We start from the raw sequence: 19150 nt of genomic DNA, 5'->3' as shown, positions 1-19150 counted from the left end.
TTTAACAACTGGGGTCTACATGACATGCGGATTTTGCACACGTGCCCTAGGTTCGATAGTCTGACACCGACTCCAGCTTTCAATTTAGTGTGACTTTCTAATGGTTCTAGGCACTTAACTGTGACTTACCAGACTCAATAGCAAGATCAAGACACCAGCAGGCGTTTACAAAGACCTCTAGTCTCAAGTGCTCTACCCCAATGCAAGAGCACAAGAATTTTTACCTTTAGCTAGCAGCAGACTAAAGTGAGTAGGGTTTGTTGCGTTTATTATTTCACATTTAGTACAAAACAGAGAATGAGTCACATACAAATCAGATCAAAACCTGAGTGTCCTTTTTAAAAAGGAAAAGTATACATATTTCTTCCTCCACTTCTTAATAAAATCCCAGCTGTGTTTAAGGCACAGCTAACAAGGCAAGAACATGTTAAGTGTCAGAAGCAGCCAGTTGCAGTTTTCCTATACTGTCCCTTAAACAATGCTATATACATCTCTCACTGAGCAGTGGATTAACAGTCTGTTTGCATGAAGTGTGACAGAATGGTATGCTTTTGTTCTCTCTAAACTAGACCGCAGCACATGTTTGGAAAATCCTCCTGTTTGTTTAAGTGTTTGTCTTGCTACAGAAATATTGACTAAGATACACAAAAAAACACAAAAAACAACCACCCAGCCTTTGTTGGCAGCAAAGTGGCATAGCAGACAAATGACAGCTGTTTGTAGCTGGATGGGGAACTTAAAGGGGGAATGCGTCCCAACGATTAGCATCTACAGAGTTCAATCAAATACAGAGATTAGACATTCAAAGCAGAGTTGAACCTATAAACACTTCTGTGAGCCACTTGGCTTCAGGGGAGGAAATGCCGACATTTTCAAAGACAGCAGACACTGGATACTATCCTATAAAGTGAAATATTTGCAGCAACAATCATGGCAACATTGTAAGAAAAATGCTTTTGTTAGTTTACTTTTATCCGTTTCTAAACTTTAGCGCAATAAAGCATGTGGGAATCACCGTGATGTAAATTTTTGAGGGTTTTCCTGTTTGTGTATATATCACATATGAAGGATTAGATATGCAAGTAGTTTTCCATGAGAAGAATTTAAGGACTGTTTTTTAAGCAGGACACACCCTGGTGGCCAGGGGAGGGGGATATGTGATCCCCTGCATGTTGCTGGACTGACGCTTCCATCACTCGAGATTGTTGGCCATGATGGCTGGGGCTGAAGGAGCTGCAGTCCAACAACATCAGGAGGGCCAGAAGTACTCAATTCTCCCTGAAATACTTTTACATGTAGCTTGTTAACATGCGGGTTCTTACATTATGCCCATGCACTGTCCCCTTAATTATTCTCACTTATTTCCAGGTAACAAGACAAGCAGAGAAGCATAAGCAGAAGGGATAACCCGTTTGCAAGAAGAAAAAGAAAAAGCTGGCAGCAGTGAAAAAACATATTTTCAGTATGCAACCATTTGCTGACAAGAAGATACTTGCATTTATAACATGTGATAATGCAACACGTGAACAAAGCAGAAGAACTGGCTTCTCAGACTGTCAGCCTGATCTTGCCATCCTTGTCTGGAGTGATGCTTGAAATGTCATCTATACAATTGCCTTGGGACCAGCTACTGACTAGCTTCACTTCTCTTTCCCACTTGTCTAAGGGTCGTCTCCATACCCCTTTGGATCAGTCCCTGAATTTACGATGCTATTTGTCATTATGAGTGCACTTACATTGCTGAAAGTCTCCCGGAGTCAGTGGTGACACCCAGCAGCCTTTCCTACAGGATTTTGCTGCTGTGAGGTCATCCATTGCAGCCACAGTATAGAAACTAACGATCCTTAATTGATTGCCTTACCAATTACCAAAGTATATTAACATTTTGATACTTGATACTCAGGAGTTTGCTTCATACTGGTTTGGAAAAAGATGGCATTCAAAACGACAACTAAAATCTTTGGAAATCTGCATCACTTTCAAATCAGAGAGTTGAAAGAACCAAACAGACAACTGATTGAGGTGTTTTTCCCCCCTGGTTAATGCCAGCTCTCTTGGGTGGGGGATCTCAAAAATAAAAGTGTCCTTTAAAAACCAAGCAGCTTTAAGCACCGAGCCAGATGAGGTCCGACAGCTGCTCAGAACCAGGACTGGAAACCTGTCACTGTGTGATGTGTTTGCTGCTGTCAGAGGACGAGTCAATAGTCAAGTTAGTCCGCCATTTTTAACACTGTCTGGCCACTGTTTCCTGGCCACTGCTAGCCACTGCCCTACTGGGATGTTAAAGCCAGCAACTTCTGGCTCAGTAGAGAATTGTGTCGTTTAAGGTATTCTATCGCATCTCCTTGTTTTTCAACTACTTCTTCCAAGCTTGAGGCTTCCCTAAAAGACAAATTCAAACCACGTTACTTTCAGAGCATTATCATCTTCCATCTCAACCATGTGAAACTTAAGAAGGCAACAGCAACTCTTCCCCCTACTGGACACCCTCCTGTTCCCAAAATGCATTTACATACTGATCTCAGATTTGTTTAGTTATAAGATGCCTTTTGGGGAACAGACCACCCAAGGTGGATCACAGTTACCTTAACACAATGAATACAGCAATCGCAAATTATCAGAACAAAGGAGCAGCATTAACACCTATTAAAAAGTGAAGTAAAACACACCAACTCTTAGTAAAATAACCCTTATGCTTTATGATGGCTTTGGCCTGAAGACAAATATATATTAAAAAGTTCTATATTTGGCGGACTATAGAAATCTCAGCAATGTTACCTATAGTTTCAGCTTCTGTGTTAAATAAAGGAAGGCAGTTGCACTATTTTAGTGGCTTACAGATTTGACTGGTTCAACAGGATATGTGTGGATTTATTTCTTGAACCTTCAATAACCACAGCCACTGCCAACTGTCATGTATCTATTTAGCACCAAGTGTCTTCCAAGCATACGAAAAAATCACTTTGTGCTTCAGATCTGCACCAAGGAAGGAACAAATGAACTAACAAAAGTAGTGAATAAACACAATTCCCAATTCTGAGGATGCAGCTAAGCCCAAAAGTGTTTATGTAGATAAGCCACATAGAGAGCTGTCAACTGTACATCAATCAAGTCCAGCACGTCATTAACCAGGACAGTACCAAGTTACACAAATACCAGTGAGATCTATCGTTACATTCTCAGTAATGGTGCAGAACATTATGTTGGCATCTACTGTATCAAGAAGTCAGACTTCATCTTTCCAATAAATGCTATTTGTTACCTGGTGCACAGTAGGAAAAATGAGTAACAGGAGATGTTACCTGAATCCAACTTCTGAGGTAGTGTGATTAGGATAAGCATAGATCTGCTCTTCTTCTATTACATCAGGTCTTGGTTTTGCCCGGTTAAAGTTGCTTACCTTTACTGTAATTAAAAAAGGGGAAAGCTACAGTGTGCGCAGTCTGACACCGGAACTATAAATTGACAGTTCCTGAAGACTTTTAAATACAGAACCATTTTAATTTCCAGAACAATGAGAGGGAACCTGTGGCCCTCCACCTATTGCTGCATTATATTTGTATCAGTCCTGACCCCTGGACCATTCTGGCTGGGGCTGATGGAAGTCCCAACCACACCTGGAGAGCCACAGGTTCTCTCTTTCTATTCTACTATTTGCTCTACCATAGAAGAAAAAGAAGATTGCTACAAGATGGGACTTTCCTCCTGGCTCCATTCCATGAACACAACACGCTCCATGAGTTAGGTATAGCTGACCTGAGTTACAAACATGCAATATCCTACTTTTCCACATTTGGACCACACAGCCAATGCATGTTAAGTGACCTGTGTTGTGTTCCTAGGTATGCTTCGAGCATTGCTATTGTTGTTTTGATTTATGCAGCACACATGGTGCCTTACATCAGTGTTTCCCAACCTTGTGCCTCCAGCTGTTTTCGGACTACAATCCCCATCATTCCTGACCACTGGTCTTGCTAGCTAGGGATGGGAGTTGTAGTCCCAAAACATCTGGAGGCAAAAGGTTGGGAAACACTGCTTTACATTCAGTACAACAGGCCCCTGCCTAGAGAAGCTGACAATTGAGCACAGGGGGGAAAGAGGAAAAGGAAGGGAAGCAGAAAATAGGAGAAAGCAGGGAACGTGCAGCGGAATATGTTACTTAGGCAGATTTACTACCCATAGCAAACCCATAAACAATGCTTGAGAGCTGAAGCCCAAGAGGGAAAAACTGGTCATTTTTGCAATGTGTGACAGTGTGAAATGGCATGTTTTATACCACTTTCAGCCAGTTATGAAAAAATAGGAGGCTTAATTTTACAGACCAGTTAATGTGGTTTGGAGAGTCCCCTTCAACCATCCCTAATCGGAATGCTTAAATTCATGTGATCTCTTTGGCAAAAGATGGTGGAGGAAGTTCCTTTTTGAGAGAGTTCCACTGTCAACACAATGCTTCATTCTTATCTACTCAGTCAGCATCTCCTTTTGAATAGGAACTTTCTTCTTCCCTTCCCCCCTCCCCCCATAGAACTACTAAACTAGACCACCTGTTGTGTACAAGCAGGTTGCATGACTGATCAGAGGAATAACCAAGGCAGATGTGTCAGCAAGCTGTAAAGTAATCAGCTGAGTTTGGCTCTCAACAACATCAGAATTCAGCAATTCATGACCGGATCAGATTACCCCAGCACATACATCCCAGGACATTTAAGGCAATTGTAAACCAACAGGTGTCCTGAAGGGTTCAGGTACACAACTAATTCACTTTGGAAGGTTGCACACAAGTAATTCAGAGGATATCAAGGTTTGCAGATGCAAAATAAATCTTTAGAAAACACCTATAGGGGCAAGGCCCACAAAATAGTCCAATAAGGACCAAAAGCAACCAGTGGCCACAGAATGCTCACTGAATGTGTGGGATGGTGGGCGAATAAAAAAGACAGGAAGGGGAAATGAAGCGACACAAACCCTGAGCAAAAAGACTGCAACGTTTTGTTGTAGGTTCCACTCGGGAACTCTAACACAGAGGTGGGGAACCTCCGGCCCACCACTCTAATTAGGTCCAACATGGGTCCCAATTTGGCCATTTTCTCCAAACCATGCCCAGCTGCCCCATTCCTGACTTTATATGTGATGTCAGGCAAGAAGCAAGTGCATGGATATGGCTACAAAGGAATTCCGGGGAGCTTGAAGTTAGTTCTTGACTGCTCCTTTGCAAGTGGAGCATGCCAACAGCCCAATGGGAAGGAGTCGAGGGAGCTCACTGTCATCAAATCCCATCTCATCCATTTGTAGGTGAATTTTGAGTAGAGGTTCCCAGAGCCACTTTCACAATGGGCAAAGCCAAAAGACACGTGGCAAAGAAGTAGCAGGATTGTTATGTGCCTTCAGGGGGAAAACCCTTCACTTTCCCAGCTAGCTCTACTTTTATGTGTGCATCTAATGCAGGCATCCCCAAACTCAGCCCCTCCAGATGTTTTGGGACTACAACTCCCATCATCCCTGACCACTGGTTCTGTTAGCTAGGGATGATGGGAGTTGTAGTCTCAAAACATCTGGAGGGCCGAGTCTGGGGATGCCTGATCTAATGGCCCCTGGTTTACACAAATTAAATCCTCGTTTAATTAGCAGGACGTGTACACGCTCCATACATCTGCATGCAGTCCCCTAATCCACTCTTTGTGCAAACTGGACAATATGGCAAGCCACTGCAGTTCGCTATCGCTTCTTGTCACATGAGAACCAGGAACAACAAGCAATGAAACAAAAGCTAACTTTAAACCATGTCTTACACATGCTGGCTTGGACACATAAGCCAGTGCCCCACCACCACCACCGCCAAAGCTACAACTCTGCAACTTAAACACCCTCCTGCATTGTACACTTTAATCTGCAAATGCAAGTACACTAAGTAAAAGTTATATGTTATTTCAACGTTAAAAGAGTGTGTCTTGTGTAGTTTTTATAGGAGGCAAAAAAAGAGAACTGATGAAAGGGTCAAACGACCCAGGGCTGTCTAATTCCCAGGGTTTCCCTGTGCGTGCAGAAGAAAGTGCAGAGGATGCGTGCACAAAGTGTGGACATGTTCTGTCTTATTAAGACAGGATTTAATCATCCAGATGCGGCCGCTATCTGCGGCCATCACACGTAAATTGTGGTCTTGGAAGCACGTTAACGTTGTGCTTGTGCCTGGACTGCGACATCACACTGAGCCTGCATCTGTGTGGAGTCTCAGAGGGGCTTCGAAAGCAGCAAAGCCAGCACAGAACCATCATACGAATTCTCCTCTCTTTAAAAACATGAAGAGCTTGCTCCTTTAATGTAGGATCTGACAGATCAATTATTTACACCCAAGAGCTGCTCTGCTGGCACGGTCGAAAGCCAATGCAGTCTCCCTGGCCTCCCTCTTAAATCAGTAGCACTGCCACAGTTTCCTCTCTGCAATATTTTACGATGCATCATGATTTCCTCTTGCCTCACTGCTAACGCTGTGAAGTTCGGCAGCTTTAACCTCTGTCTTCCTAAAGGAAGGAGGGGACTCAAGAACTGCATTACCCTGCAGGTGACATCAGGCTGCAGTCCAGTTCTCAAGTTCTGTCAATTGTGCTGGCACTTTTCAGAAGCAGGGTCTTGCCTCCTTCCACGGCTGCCATATGTACAAAAAGGAAGAGCCTTGCACTACACGGGCAGAGACGCAGCTGCCTATCAGTGCCAGGCAAGAAACCCCTCAAAACAGCTGCTCCTCCACAAAGATGGCTCTCACTGCCAAGCGAGAGATTTCTAGATCAACAGCTGCATTTTGTGTGTCCTCTCTTCTACACTATTAACTGCCCAAAAACCCTTGGGATAGGACAGCATCAGGCAAAAAAACTCTATCCCTCCATCTGGGCATTTCGCATCAATGCAATAGAATAGTGAAAGATCTACATTGGCTCCCAGTATGTTTCTGAGCACAATTCGAAGTGTTGGTGCTGACCTTTAAAGCCCGAAATGGCCTCAGTCCAGTATACTTGAAGGAGCATCTCCACCCCCATCGTTCAGCCCAGACACTGAGGTCCAGTACCGAGGGCCTTCTGGCGGTTCCCTCGTTGCGAGAAGCCAAGTTGCAGGGAACCAGGCAGAGGGCCTTCTTGGTAGTGGCGCCTGCCCTGTGGAACGCCCTCCCATCAGATGTCAAAGAGAAAAACAGCTACCAGATTTTTAGAAGACACCTGAAGGCAGCCCTGTTTAGGGAGGCTTTTAATGTTTAATCAATTATTTCATTTTTCTGTTGGAAGCCGCCCAGAGTGGCTGGGGAAACCCAGCCAGATGGGCGGGGTAAAAATAATAAATTATTAATTATTATTATTATTATTTATTTATTTATTTTAAAGTTAGAAACGCTTGAATGTGTTTCAGCTTCTTTGCATTGATCTAACGTCAAGTAGCTATGCACATTGTTAAAAATACACACTTTATCGACAGAATAAGGTTGTACAAACTTGAATCTGATAATAGGTCAGTCAGTAGAGCCTGAGACTCTTAATCTCAGGGTTGTGGGTTCGAGCCCCACATTGGGCAAAAGATTCATACATGTGCAAGGGGTTGGATTAGATGACCCTTGGGGGTCCCTTCCAACTCTGCAATTCTATTATTCTAAGCCATATTGGGAGGATCCTATCACGACTTTATAAAGCAACATATGAACAAGCTTCATTCCTCCACATGGAGCCATTTTGCTCCTCCCCTCGCACAAGTGAGCTGGGAAGTCTCAGTTCACTACTGTTTCCTGTTATGTTTAAACCAGTAAACTGTGGTCAAAATCAGTCTTAGGGCAGCCCTTTTATTACGCCAACCAAAATGTCACAAAACAGTGCACAATGTTTCAGTTCCCCAGAACTCATCAGTGTAGATGGGCAATCAAAGCAAGGAGGAAATGGAAGGAAAAAATGAGGAAAGGGAAGCCACTGAGTCGGCATTTGCCAAGAATTTCAAGATGAAATGTGGGAGGCAGTAACATGCAAATGTATGCCATGCAGGTTTTAGGCTGCTGGGGAGGAGAATCCGACAATGGCCAATTCTGCTTTCACGGAAGTATAAAATCCAGCTGTTCCCCAGGTCTTGGCCAAAACAGATTTCTCAATAGGGCAAAAACAGGCATAGAGAGACACTAGGCAGATTAAGACTCCCCAGCTTGTTTGCTCACTCACATAAAGGCAGGATTTAAGCAGCTGCATATGAGTGCACAAGGCCCACCCTTGTCTTGCCTTATTAAGCCAAGATACAACCATCCAAGCCATCAGATTATTAACTCTTAGCAGGCCCCTTGGGTCAAGCTAATCTTAGCAATGAATCTGAAGAAAAATAAAGAGGTAATTCTATGGCCTAGTGGCCAGTCTAAGTGGCTTATACATGCAAGGCAATCCTGCTGCTCTTACCTGTGTAGACAACCACACATATCAACGAACATAATAGCTCCACGCTCAAGATTCCCAGGATGAAGCAGAGATACATTTTATTGTGATCAGGAAAGGAATGTTGCGCTGACAAGATCAGCAGTAAAGCTATATTACCTATTAAAAGACACAGATGAGACATGTTAAGACTTCCAGCCGTCTAGATAGCTTCCAGAAGTGGCTCAAGATAACCCCCAAACACATAAACCAGCATTAACTTTGAACCAATAGTCATACCCAGCTGACTCTCTCAGTCATGAGTGAAAACAGGCACTGAGGACATTCTCAACCACGCACAGCCTCACTTAGATGGCCAGTCACTTTACTATAGGATAGGAAAGAGGAACAGACCCCTTGGGTGTTTATTTCAGCTGCACTTTCACACAAGTTTCCTGTTCAAGCTAAATGCCATGGAAGATGTTTCCAAGTTGTCACTAGCAAATGTATATTCAATTGCAAGCAAAAAGATGCAGAGTTTGAAGTTAATATAAAAGGTTTTATAGTACGTATGGCTAAGGATTACTAAGAACACATATGAAGTACCAGGTACGTTTATAATGCACTATCCATTGGACTAGATTTCGTCAACCTGATGCCTTCCAGACGGGGCTGGGCCCGATGGGAATTGCAGCCGAGAACGTATGACTGACAGTAAGTTGCTGACATCTGTATTGCACTGTTCCCTTCCTTTTTTCCTACCTCTTTTCTCTTAACACACCTATGATCAGAGATCCTTACCCTCCTCACCACCCGTGCACCATGTTTGACAGGCCAAGTCCCACACACATCAGGGGCCCCAGTTTCCTTTGGGATCAAATTGCATGGGCAAAGAAACAGTTTATCAGCTGGTCTGTGCTAGCAAAACTCCCATCATGATGGCTGTGGCAAAGGCCTTGCAAGAGCCTCTGATTATAGTGACTGCAAAACTCACTTTCAAGCAAGTCGTGTCTTTACCTACCCCATCAGATGTGGGGCACATGCATGTGGCTTGGCTGAAGTGGCCTCACAGGTCAAATGGCAAGGGCTTGGGAAACCTTACGGCCAGTGGTTCCACATTGCTACACTGCTGAAGTCACTAAGGATTACTGTTTCGACCTCACATTTTGCCCTTAAGTCTTCACAGACATGTTCAAAAGTTTTTCAGCTACACAGCACTTCAAGCACAAATCATTACTGTATACTGCAAGAAATGCTATTGCACTATCTAGCTGAAAGCTACTTCTATAGTGTGATCTTTCATATTAAATCTCCAGAGTGGCCACCTAGTGGCCACTTAACACTGCAGCCATACTGTGGCCAACTTGAGAAGTAGGGCAAACTGCACACAAGAAAGCAGCTCTAAGTATTAAAAGCCCACAGTTTTCAATCAATATGCAGGTTGTTACAAAAACAGCGGGTGTATGGAAAATTCATTAATCTGTTAACTGAACATTTCTTGTATCAGTAGACAGAGAAGGAAAATAACTCAACAAGAGCCCAACATTTCAATTTGAGCAAAAGCAGGCTTTTGACCAAGGATTGGTTTGCTCATGAATTACTCATTATTCAGTTGCTATCTGAGATTATAGAGGGCATGATAATGCTCTTCAAATATTTGCTTCTTAGGGGAAGAAAGTGACTAAATTCTGGGGCACCAGACATCTAATGGGTTTAAGGCAGGCAGATTTTGGCTGGAAATTTCTTGACTGCAAGAGCAGTTCAGCAATGCAGCAGATTATTTAAAGGAGTGATGGGGTCTCCATGCTGGGGGTTTTCAAGCCAAGGCTGAACAGCCATCTGTTAAAGGTCACCATGCAATGGGTTTATTATGTGCTGCAACATACTTCTGCTTTCTGAGCATCAGGTTGAGACTGTGCCCCTTTTTTGTCCTACAGGGCTCAGATCTCTACCACACCGCCATCTACTGTGATCAGGGTAGAAGACACCTCTATGAGAGTGCTTAAGCAAGCTAAAGCGCCCACTCTTTCATTGATCCATAGAGCCAGTGCGCTCCTTGAACTAACTGCAGTAAGGAATAACCTGGACATTATTAGGACAGCATGGCACATTTTGTCACAATGTACTAGTCAATTCCTGATAGCTATTGGAGCAAAACATCTCAAATGGCCATTTTTTGGCAGTTATGGTACCTGCAGTTGAGCTATTAGGGGAGAGATGTGGTATACATTAAGGAATAAAGTGGATTAAATACAGAATGCATTACAAGAATTACTGATAAATCTTGGCTTACCTTGAAGGCTTCATCTTGTCCAAGTTGGACAAAATACTAGAAAGATGCAGCAAAAGCTAGAACTGCACTGCTGCCATGACCATGTGAGATGCTTCATGCCTGTAGAAGAATTCATACAGTGGTCCCTCGACTTACGAATTTAATCCGTTCCAAATTCACATTCGTAGGTCGAAAAGTTTGTAAGTCGAAAAAAGCGGTTTCCCATAGGAATGCATTGGAAACGTAAAAATTCGTAAGTCGAGTAAACTGCATCTAAAATTCGTAAGTCGAGAAAACCCCATCTAAACCGCAACGGTTTTCCTTTCGGATGTCGGAAAAAACGGAAGCATCTGGCCATTTTTTTTCATTCGTAACTCTAAATTTTGTAAGTCGAGTACTTCATAAATCGAAGGACCACTGTATTTACAAACAAGAGATTGACAAGAGTGAGTCATTAGGTTCAGGCTTACCTGTAGACTGAATTAGGAGTGGAAATCTCTTAAGATGCCTTGTGACTCTGTAGATCTGGAGGTAGCCTTTCCTTCTGACCTTGCTATGGTGGAAGTGAATATACCGTTCGAGAAACAGATGCAGGATCCAGAGAATTACTTTGGCGGTAACTATAACAGTTTGCACTTTAAGTGGATAAGTGTAATGCTGAGGACACATATCTCCACTTGCATCAGGGTAAGAGCAGAATATGCCTGCCAGAAAAGCCAAAACAACAACAGCAACCTAAGGAAGAAAAGAGAAAGAAAGAAATTTCAAATGCTCATCATCCAAGTCAAACACATCCAAGCCTGGCAGGTTTGCTCTAACTTTATTTTACAGATTCATAACCATTTTCTATTGCTGATATGGCATCATTAGTCCATAGTACGTTCTTAAGCTTTCCCACTAAAGGTAAAGGTAAAGGGACCCCTGACCATTCGGTCCAGTCGTGACCGACTCTGGGGTTGCAGCGCTCATCTCGCTTTATTGGCCGAGGGAGCCGGCGTACAGCTTCCAGGTCATGTGGCCAGCATGACTAAACCACTTCTGGCGAACCAGAGCAGTGCACAGAAATGCCATTTACCTTCCCACCGGAGTGATACCTATTTATCTACTTGCACTTTGACGTGCTTTCGAACTGCTAGGTTGGCAGGAGCTGGGACCGAGCAACGGGAGCTCACCCCGTTGTGGGGATTTGAACCGCCAACCTTCTGATCAGCAAGCCCTAGGCTCTGTGGTTTAACCCACAGCGCCACCTGCGTCCCACTTTAAGCTTTCCCACTAGGAGGGAACAATATAAGCCAACCTCCATCCTATTAGAATCATAGAATGGTAGAGTTGGAAGGGACCAGAAGGGTCATCTTGACCAACCCCCTGCAACACGGGAATCTTATGCCCAACGTGGGGCTCAAAGCCACAACCCTGAGATTAAGAGTCTCATGCTCTGCTGACTGAGCTGTGCCAGTATTGACACGGTAGTAATGGGAAGTGACACATGCAAATGCCAGTGAGCTCAGCCTCCCCCCATCAAAGGAATCTCTGGGGCTGGTAAACAGTGGCCAGTAGAAGGCAATGAAGGTGACCCCCAACCTGAGCAGGACAGCACAGAAATGAAGCTCCCCATTCTGTTATCACCAACTCTGAATGCAAATACTTTAATCCGAGTGGGAGCTACCTAGCCATTACAGCTGCTGGTGGTGTGTGCATTATCCCAGTTCTCCACAGGAACAGTTCCTATCCCCTCTTGCTTTTGCCACCAAGACAGCTTTGACGGATTCTAAGGGAGGACTTTTGATTGCATAGCCCTCTCCAGCAGGATGTGTTTTTTTGGGGGGGGGGGGTGGTTCTTAACAAAGCAGTATTAGTGTGCTTATGAAGTCCCGGTAAACAGTTTTGGGGCAGCTCCATTTCACTTTTCTACTGATCAGCATGGTGCCACCAAGTTTGGTACTGGAAGGAAAGGCTATAAAAGCTTGATTCTCACTGACCAAGGTCAACAAGAGCAGGGAGCAGGATGGCATCAGTATATGGAACAGGGACATAGACACACTTATTGTTGTCTGCTTGCCTCTCAAGCCAACAAAACTCTAGGTATGAAGGTTGGGCATTAACAGCTTCCTCCAACTTGGTGCCCGCAAGGTATTTTGAGATTTCATCCATGACTTAGTAGTGCTTTCTAACTTCCAGGTGCATCAGTTTGGTTTGTATTCCCACTTGCTCTGCATGCTGCCACCCTCTGGCCTTAAAGAGCAGGGACAGACAGAACATGCGACCACAACAGCACACTTCTGCAAAGGGCTCACAGGAAACTGACTGGGCTGACCCTTCCACCTTTTAAGTGGCCAAGGAGGAAAGCCATGTCACACTTGTCTGCTGGGGAAAGAGCTACTTTAGTGGCAGTGCAGGAGATGCCTGAGGAAGAGGCCAGCGCTGCTACTCGCTCACTCAACTCAAGGCAGCAAACTGCACCTCTGCATCATTGAATTTATCCAAATAATTTATCGGTAACTTACATGCGTGAGCAGCAAAATATTGGCAATGCAGACTGTAGGTATGGTGTAGAACCTTCGATATATCCTGGAATACAATGCATGAGGTGGAAGGAGCGGTGCATCAAGAAAAGGGTCATCATCCATGCTCTGCATTATCTCTGAAACAGATCCCTGAAATAGATTTAGCAACACAGCGTTCAAAACAGAAAACCAAGAGAAGTTTAACAATTGTGAGACAGTTCAATCATCTGCCTTTGCATACATTTTTTTTAACTTACACAGACAAGCTACATCAGCAAGCAAGATTTTTAAATCTTTTCAGCACCATCCTATGCATGCTTAACTGGAAGAATACTCAATGGGAACTGTAACTGTACTCAGTGGGATTTACTCCCATGTACAGGTCTGTTTTTGGAAGAGTGTGGTCTGTTTTTGTAAACCAGTTCTTAAAGAACTGGGGTTGACCAATGTGAAATAGTCCCAATAAATTGAAGGTAAGCAATATTACCTGGACTGGCAACAAATATTGCCCTCACTAGTTTAGCACAAACGCCAATGCAGTTTTTCTACGTGAATATGAACTTGCTCAAACTAATTTATGGTTTTCAATGTGTTCATCTTAAGATTTTAAATAGGAACTTAAGCAGAACTAGTAAAGCTCAATGAGATAAAATTGATGCCTAGGAGATCATTTATCTAACATTATCCATTGAGGGTTGTTGGTTTTTTGTATAAAATTTACGAAATAAAATCACACATAATCACAGGATAATTGCCCAGCTCATTTTTCCTGTCCTACACAAGCATTTTTGGCATTGTCCTGCCAGAATGGAAAACTACTTCAGAATTCAGTTTTAGTAAAAAGGAATGAGAAAGGCATGTGATCTAGTTTAGTCCTTGAAAAAAATCAAGCAAGTTTACTTTAGAGGGCATCACTTGAGCTCTTCTATTGTTCCCAGAGACAGCTCAATCTTATCTAAGCTAGCACAGAAGTCAACATTTACCTTAATGGGTAACCAACCCCATGCAAGTTTGGCACCACAATGTAAAAAATTCTCTTTGCACTTCAAACTTGCTTTAAACGTATTTGGGAGATAAAAATATTTCCTAATATTTCAGTTTAAATGCCCACTTTCAAATTTCAGAAGCTCCAATGTATGATCACTGTGATCCTCAGGATTTGAAGATACAATGCACTTAAGGAGGCAAAATTCACCATGCAATTTTGGAAAGCTAGCCAACACTTAATTTAGTATTTTAAATATATAATTAAACTCATGTCTAGCCAATGTAGGTACCCCAATATTTATTTGGAGCTGTATATGCATTGCATGGGCAGCTGCCATATTACACAAGGAACTCTACCATGTAGCTTCAGCCCTGTGTGAAGTGTTGCAGGGTGGAAGTCCTCTTGTTGTCAGCCAATGCATAGCACACCCACCAACAGCCAGAATTGCATAGCCACAGGGCACCCAGTGTTCTCAATGGGCTGTTCTGAGGGTTTGCCCTTGGGGTTCCTGCTTTAGGAAGCCACAGGGCTCTGCCAACCCAGACAATAACCTTCTTCTTGGGCATGGATACCATGAGGGCTACATAAGCTGCAACATTCATACCTTAACATCAGAAATAGAGATCCCAACAGTAAGTGTAGTAGGCTCAATAGTCATGTCTGCTTAACAGAACCCCAAGAGTGGTAGTCAGCTAAGTATTACCCTTTGAGCAAACTCACTTAAATTAATGGATCTAACTTCCATCATGCTCATTAATTTCAGCAGGTCTACTCTTGAGTAAAACTTAGTTCAATACCACCCAAACAAATTTACTTAGCACACTTCTAATTTGCTCTTCAACAAATGGAGTAAATAAGTTTTGTAGAAGAGGAGTTTGGATTTGATACCCCCCTTAATCACTACCCGAAGGAGTCTCAAAGCGGCTAACATTCTCCTTTCCCTTCCTCCCCCACAACAGACACCCTGTGAGGTGGGTGGGGCTGAGAGACTTCAGAGAAGTGTGACTAGCCCAAGGTCTCCCAGCAGCTGCATGTGGAGGAGCAGAGACGCGAACCCGGTTCACCAGATTACAAGTCTACCACTCTTAACCACTACACCACACTGGCTTGTATTCTCTGCTTTAAAAAAAACAGCCCTCCCTTGGGCTCTGGAGAGATAGGCAGAAGCCCCAAAATGTAAGATAGTTTTATATTTCCTAATCAAACTTCATTTCAACATAATACTGAAGTTTTTCACCAAGTTCTTTTTAAGGGGACGGAGCATGGTTCCTTCAACAAACACTGCTGGTTTAAAAATGATCGGTGTTCTTTAAGAGCCTCAGAATCCCACCTTTTGCAAACTCAAGAGGCAGCCATTACAACAAACACAACTCTGCAATGCAAACAGATATTTAGCTTCGCTTTGAACATTTAAACCCAAAATAAAAGATATATTTGTAACACTGCTGAAAATTGCTTCCAGCATTTTTACCATTAGCTGTAAATAAAATTTGCTCCCCCAAGTTCTACGGTTTAAATAAAAGAATTTAACAGGGTCCCTTATATCTAAAAATTAATAATTCCAGTCCAACACAGGACCTTTATGTTAGCCCGATTGAACGTTTCCCCCTCAGCTTTTGTCAAGGGCAGATATTTATACATCCCCAGAAATGGTAGACATTGCTTTGAATATGCTGGACACTGTAGAACATATTCTTTTCTACTGTCTATTGTACAAACAGCTACACAAATGCGTACTATCCCTTTTTGGGGTAGTCTAACATCGCAGAACAATGAAAGCATCAGATTCTATCTGTCTGACATTAACCTGGAAGTAAATGCAAAGGTGGCTGAGTTTGGTCAATAGTCTCTCAGAGTGGCGAATAATCACAATGAAAATCCTCATTATATATTTTACACGGCTGTAAAATTAGTATATTAGTAAAATTACATGGCTATTTATTACCGTACTTGTAATGTCTAATAAATGTTTGGTGAAGTAAGTATGAATGTCTACATTATTTTAGAATAGAGTGAAATATTTGCAAACACTTACTCTTTTCCAACCCTACTACAAGTATTCTGGTGTCTAACTGTGGCCCAGTAACTGCATGACTGTCATGAGACTTGAAGACTTTTATGCTGACAGGTCTATACAGTTGTCTGATATGTCCCCGATTGCTTTAAAATGTTTATATGTTTATACACCACCCTGATGTTTTGCAAAACAGCAGAATATAAATACTTTTATTTTTAAATAACCACAGATACTTCTCAGCCCAGGACTCTATTGTACTGTTAGGATCAACGGCCCCTTTACTAGATTTCCCAATACCTGTTTAACTTACCTGTTGCAGAGTCCTTCACTGACATAACATTCAGAGAACTGATTGTTTAAGCAAAGCTTAAGTACATTCTTCATTGCCATTGGAGCCCTAAATGTCTAAGGACCCAAATTCTTGAAGACATGCATCTCACTATGCAAAGGGAGGGCAATAAACTTTATAATTAAAGCCCCCAAAGCAAGAAGTTCACAGAATAGAAGTATAGGACTGAAATAGCCATATTTTGGGGCTGCTGTGCTGGAATTCAAAGAGCCCTTCAAGTAACTGGCAGACATTATGAAAAAGATGCACTTCCAAATGGACAGTAAACAGACAGGACTCAATGGCTTTCAGGAGTTTTAACATGACTTTTTCCAAGCCACCGTTTGCCTCACAATCAAAACAGTTTCCACACAACTGGAAGCAGGAAGTGAGGTTTTCAAGGCAAAAGCAAGCGTGTGATAGGAATCTCTGCGGTGGAGTCTATAAACGTTCGCACCTTCTTTGCCCAGCAGCTGCGGTATAGCAGCTTCAGTGCTGGTCTAACACCTGGGAGACCAGGGTGCAAATCCCCACTCAGCCATGAAGCTCCCTGGGAGACCTTGGGCCGGACACTGCCTCTCAGCCCAAACCTACCTAACGGGGTTGTTGTGGGGGGATTAAATTGAGGAGCAGAACCACTAATATACCCCCTTATATCCGCTGGGGAGGGGGCGGCGGATATAAATGCAATAAAAGCACACGGTGGCGCAGTGGGTCAGTGCATCTGGCTGCGAAGCACAAAGTTGGCGGTTCAAGCCCACCCAGGGGCGGCTGTGAGCAGGATTCCTACATTGCACAGGGCTGGGCTGGATAACCCTCGGGGTCTCTCTCCCAACGCTGCAATTCGACGACTCTCCGTTCAAGGGAAGAACCGGGGAGCATCAGAACTCCGTTTTCGGGGCTACTGGAGCAGCCACGGGGCTCAAAGAGGCGCGCCGTGCGATTCAGACGCCCTCCCGACACGCTCCACCCCAAAGCCGCCTCTCCCCTTCCCCTGTGCAGCCCGGGGCGCAGGACCCCGAAGCAGCTAGCGACTCACGTTATCCAGCTCCCGCGGCTGCTGCTGCTGCTGCCGCCCAGCCCCACTCGACGCCCCGATCATCTTCTCCGCAGCTGCTTCCGGCCCCTACGCGCTTCACGCCAGTCTCCCGCGCGGCGCTGTCAGGTGTAGCGAATGCCCCGCCCTCACGCAGCGCTGCTTCCGCCCAAACCTCCGCCGGCGACGCTATTGTCCGGGTGTTTCCCTCGAAGGCGCCGCCCCCTGTCTCTTTTTCTCTCTGAAGCTCCGCCTCCCTGTCTGGGTTGCCAGAAGAGCGAAGGGAGGCGTGGCATGGAGGCGTGGTCAAAGCGGACGAGTGAAGGGTGGTGGCGGCTGGGCAGCCCGCGGCTCTTCTAGGGACTCCAGCCCGACCTGCACATTAGATCTGAGACTTTTATTTTTGCATGCGAAGTGCTCTACCAAGCGCTAGAAGAACATCAGGTTCTTCCTGATTTCTCAGCAGGGAGATGAGAACGGCCACGTTTACACACCGCACGTTTAAAGCTCTATTTAAACACTCACCTTTAAACACTCATCGCTTCTCCCAAAGCATTCTGGGAGTTGTAGTTTGTTAAGCGTGGTGAGAGCTGTTTGGAGGTCCCTGTTCCCCTCAGAGAGCTGAAATTCCCAGTCGAAACTGCAGCTCTGGAAAGAGACTAGCAGGGACACCTAACAAACCCCTTGTGGGCAGTGTCTTTTTTTGACGATTTTCCTTAAAAAATAGCTCAAAAACTTAATCCCCACCCCCACTTTTTGCAATATGGCAACCCTACTATAATTCTTTGGGGAAGCTGTGAGAAGTGGTACCATAGCGCTTTAAATGTGCGGTGTGAATGTGTCCAATATTAGCTACATAAATCATAGCTGCCAAGTTTTCCCTTTTCTCGTGAGGAAGCCTATTCAGCATAATGGAATTTCCCTTAAAAAAAGGGAGAACTTGGCAGCTATGACATAAATGCGTACTCATTCTGATTTGTTTCTGGAGAGGTTAGACGCCCTTCCGTCACAGCAAGTGTTACCGTAGACCACACTTTCCAGTGCATTTTTGTCACTTTTAAGGAGGATGTGCTTTCTGAAGGGGGATATGTTACGTGAAGCCTCTCAATCAACTATAATTGTTCAATATGAAAAGGATAGTTCGAACCCTTGCCTGAAGGGATGGCCTGGGGAGTGGCAGTGGTGGGGCTGTGTCACATTCCAGTCCCATGCTGGAGCTCAAAGAGAAGGTAGGTAGCAAGGCAGTTCAGAAGTTGCAGGACCGCACACTTCAGGCGAGCAAGATAGGTTTCAGTGTATCTGAAGAAGTGTGCATGCACAGAAAAGCTTATACCCAGAACAAACCTAGTTGGTCTCTAAGGTGCTACTGGACAATTTTTGAATTGTTTAATTTATTTCAGGTGAGCAGCTTGCTCTGATAAAGGTTGGGAGGAGACTGAGGCCTTTTAAGCCTCTTGTCAACAGCCTACCTCCTCCACTCTTCAGCCATTCACCAAGGACTTCAGAGTCTTCAAGAGCCAACTCCTGCCCTGAAGACGGGGCAGCAGACAGGGCTTGCAACCCACTCTGGGACTGGGAATGATGGAGACTAAGAAACATATTAAATAAAGTAAGATTAATAGTGGTTGACAGGGAG

At 44.0% G+C, this 19150-nt stretch overlaps 1 protein-coding gene across 2 annotated transcripts; it reads right to left on the bottom strand.

The window, feature by feature from the left end:
* Positions 1 to 251: 251 nt before the first annotated feature.
* TMEM192 (transmembrane protein 192) lies at positions 252 to 17747 on the bottom strand. Of its 2 annotated transcripts, XM_035111651.3 has the most exons (6): positions 17518 to 17747; positions 13146 to 13295; positions 11112 to 11376; positions 8415 to 8549; positions 3303 to 3405; positions 252 to 2382 (listed from the first exon to the last, which is right to left on the bottom strand). In XM_035111651.3, the coding sequence occupies exons 1-6, from the start codon at positions 17578 to 17580 to the stop codon at positions 2271 to 2273; spliced, it is 828 nt and encodes a 275-aa protein (XP_034967542.2). In that variant the 5' UTR covers positions 17581 to 17747; the 3' UTR covers positions 252 to 2270. The 2 variants fall into 2 exon arrangements, with proteins under 2 accessions (XP_034967542.2, XP_088516307.1); XM_088660181.1 differs by lacking the exon at positions 13146 to 13295 and having other exon boundaries at positions 17518 to 17655.
* Between the last annotated feature and the right edge of the window lie 1403 nt (positions 17748 to 19150).

Source organism: Zootoca vivipara, chromosome Z1 (assembly GCF_965207765.1).
Source record: "Zootoca vivipara chromosome Z1, rZooViv2.hap1.1, whole genome shotgun sequence".
NCBI lineage: Eukaryota > Metazoa > Chordata > Lepidosauria > Squamata > Lacertidae > Zootoca > Zootoca vivipara.
The sequence above is the reverse complement of the archived record's forward strand: the minus strand, read 5'-3'. Positions and strand labels throughout refer to the sequence as shown.

Coding starts and splice junctions, on each gene's coding strand:
- TMEM192 (XM_035111651.3), bottom strand. CDS start 17,580: ATGATCGGGGCGTCGAGTGGGGCTGGGCGGCAGCAGCAGCAGCAGCCG. Junction 13,296..17,517: donor AGCCGCGGGAGCTGGATAAC/GTGAGTCGCTAG, acceptor AATCTATTTCAG/GGATCTGTTTCAGAGATAAT. Junction 8,550..11,111: donor ACTCCTAATTCAGTCTACAG/GTAAGCCTGAAC, acceptor GTCTTTTAATAG/GTAATATAGCTTTACTGCTG.